Here is a 3,298-nt window from a genome sequence, read left to right as displayed (position 1 = left end):
TATATATATATATAAATAAAGCCTTTTGTAGTATTTTAATTAATTGAGTTGTCCAAATGAATCAATTGAACTGAGCCGAACAGTTTGCAAACTTTAACTGAGCCCAACTCGAGTTAAAAAAATAACTCGTATCAAACTCAAGTCGAGTTTCAAGCCGAACCAATCCTTATCGAGTTGAACCGAGCTGAGCTCTGGTTCAACTCGGTTCGGCTCTTTTCCAACCCTACTTTGAATTTGTAGTTCTAAACTCTATTATCCATCTGGCAGGACGAGGATGCATTTTATCGAGATTATGCTGAATCACACAAGAAACTTTCAGAGTTAGGCTTTGTGCCTTCAAAGGCGACTTCTCCAAAGGATGCGACTGTACTGGCGCAAAGTGCTGTTGGAATTGTAGTTACTGCTGCGGTGGTGATCCTCAGTTACCTGTATGAAGTTCGCAAAAGAGGGAAGTAGACTCAGTTTTGTTCATCTCACTTGGATGTTACTTATGTGTGACCCATGATGAGAAATATTGGGATCATTTTTGCAGTTTCAGTATCTGTTTTCTTAGTACCAATAAGAATATTGCTATAGGCCTATAGCCATTCTGATTATATTAATAGACTAAAGACACAACTGAATACTCCATTTAATTGCAACATCATAATATGTAAATACAAATCTCTATTAGCCCAGTTACATGTTCCTGTTCTCTGGAGAATTTGACAGGAGGGTAGACATGCTAAAAGCCTAATTGCATATGTCATGTTCGAGAAAATCAGAATTATGATAAACTGGGAACACAATGTGGAAAAGCAACTATTGCACCCAATTACCGAAGTTGACTAACTCTTCTATACTTTTACCTCAGCTCTGTGGCATGCTCTAAATTAAAACATACTCTACTAGACGAGACAACTCAAGTGCAAGTTTTGATCACTGAAATATTAAATATCAAATCATCAATAAGTGTACACCATTTATGCCACGAATAACGCTTTGTCCACATTTTCACCAAACACATTATGCACAAATATTAAATATCATATTTCACTTAGGTATTAGGTGGGTGTCTGTGTTCAAATTACAAAATGGGAATACATTTGCAAAGGTTATGCAGGTAGGTCTGATGTGATATTGCAATAGTCTCTCTCTCTCTCTCTCTCTCTTTTAACATTGGTAAATATGAGAGCCATGAATGTGCTGAATATATTATGCAGACAGGTAGCATGGAAGGTGGTGTGTTAGGTCTGCTACTTTAAACAATTACAGCAATTAGGAAGTGGAACTCTAATTTATATATTTTCCGCTGGATTAACATCAGAGAAGGTGCTCAATATGGCACTTACTAATCGAATTAGATGATTCTTTTAGGAAGATTCAGATTGCTTCTCTCAGACTCTAGCACCTCATATTATAATCCCCATGCTGTAATATTTAAAAAGAAAACAATAGAATTGAGATAGATGATATGTATCAGCAATGGGTGTCTGTCAGTGTTAAAAAAGCTAGTAAGGAAAAAGAAATAATTTGTGAGCAATGAATGATGGGTTTTAAATCATATCCACGGTATAAGAAAAGGTTAAAGTTGAGGAAAAGAGCAAGCAGCATGTGGAGGACAACCAAAGAGGTAGGTAAACCTAAGCACATGACATATTTCTCTGCTGGCTGTCACCACACACAATCAATCATGTAGATCCATGAGTTAGTCACTTAGTCCCTTTTCCTTTTTATTTTCAATTTTTTCCTCCAAAATTTCAGAATTTTCCATGTGACTTTGCATTAGCAAGAAAAAACTTGTACAGAGACTTATGTAATACGTCATATGTAAAGACAAATATATTTTATAGGTAGGTTTTGATATTATCATTTAAGATTAAATTTAATTAAATTAGAATATTAATGTGTTATTAAAATTTTATTGGTTATCGTTAGATAATTTCGTCTCCACACAAGTATTTCTCTCTATTCGGTATGTTAGTCTAGCCTAATTGGAGAGAGAAGGCTTAGGTTGTTCCTCCTTTTTGGGTTAGTTAAGAAGGCCATTATAGGATGATCTCTTGTAATAATTGCACCTAACTGATGTGATTATGGTTGATGCTCAATACATTGATGTGTGTGGTTATGCACTCCATCCATCATTTATTATGGGTAACTTTAGTATTATACGCACATTGCATTTTCTGGACACCCAATGGCTAGAGTTAGGTAGTGCTGTTGCCTCACCGAACAGATCATCATTTAATACATGTTAATTGCAGATGAGATAAATTATTACAAAATTTAGGTTTGTTGCCCATAGCAAATGATGAAAGACAACTTTAACAACAAGTCAAGTAGAAAGATAAGATGTTCCAAACTATATTTCAAAATTTCTCTTATACTAATGAAAATATGTCAATTAAACATTTATTATTTTTCTATTTTATTTTAACGTCGTTGGTGTAGAACATGGTCTGAGACATGATTTAGAATAACGTAAGTGAATGAAGCATTTATATGTTAATTTAATATATTAAAATATTAGCTTCATCAATATATCATTCATTTATATGCTCACAATTTTACTCATTTCTTTTAGGCATGAGACTTATATCACACTTGAGACTAACTTTAATTTATACCATAGTTCAAATGTTCAACATATATCTGAGGGGGGGTTTGGACTAGAATTGCAAGTACAGTCAGAAAAAGAGTGAATAGGGTAGGTGAAATACTTCCAAAAGATTACCCAAGTGGACCAAATCTTTTGCTCATTGAAAGCAACTTGTACCCATAACATTAACTCTTACCATCCACTTGATATTCATAGGGAAGGAGAAAGAGAATGGATATATCATAATTTATATATACATGGTAGTAGATAACTAGTATTAAAATATGCAATTTTGGGAGAGAAGATGACAAGAAAAAGGTGAATGAAACCCCTCAATGCCAACCTTTTCCCTTGCTACCTTTCCAAAACTTGCACCACAAGGTTTGGGGGAAAGTATAGGAAAAAGTGGAATGTGAACCAAACCCCATATACAACCACAACCACACTCATTTAACTTGGACGGGATCAACAATCTTCAATGATGTCTCATTATTTGTCACAAACTAATTATATATTGACATGTGGACAAAAGAAAATTTTTAAAAACAAAAAGGTAATAAAATTGAACACTCTAATTAGTTTAGGACATAGAGTGAGACACTATTTAAAATATGTGATCTTTATCCATTTAACTTTTGTTATCCCCTTCCCCCCTTCCCTTCCCTTATTTCATAATCATTCCTTGAACCCAACCCCCAACTCTTCTAGAAACTTGCCTCT

General features: G+C 34.3%; 1 protein-coding gene across 2 annotated transcripts in view; it reads left to right on the top strand.

Moving 5' to 3' along the window:
- The window catches only part of LOC109353210 (L-ascorbate peroxidase 3, peroxisomal-like), a 4,167-nt gene extending 3,493 nt beyond the window's left edge, over positions 1–674 (top strand). For both annotated transcript variants that reach the window (XM_019595432.1, XM_019595431.1), the window contains exon 9: positions 268–674. In XM_019595432.1, coding sequence (XP_019450977.1) covers positions 268–456 — 189 coding nt within the window. In that variant the 3' untranslated portion in view covers positions 457–674. The remainder of the gene's footprint in view (positions 1–267) is intronic.

Source organism: Lupinus angustifolius, chromosome LG07, assembly GCF_001865875.1.
Source record: "Lupinus angustifolius cultivar Tanjil chromosome LG07, LupAngTanjil_v1.0, whole genome shotgun sequence".
In the NCBI taxonomy this organism is placed as follows: domain Eukaryota; kingdom Viridiplantae; phylum Streptophyta; class Magnoliopsida; order Fabales; family Fabaceae; genus Lupinus; species Lupinus angustifolius.
Note: the sequence above shows the minus strand (reverse complement) of the source record. Positions and strands in the feature narration are given on the sequence as shown.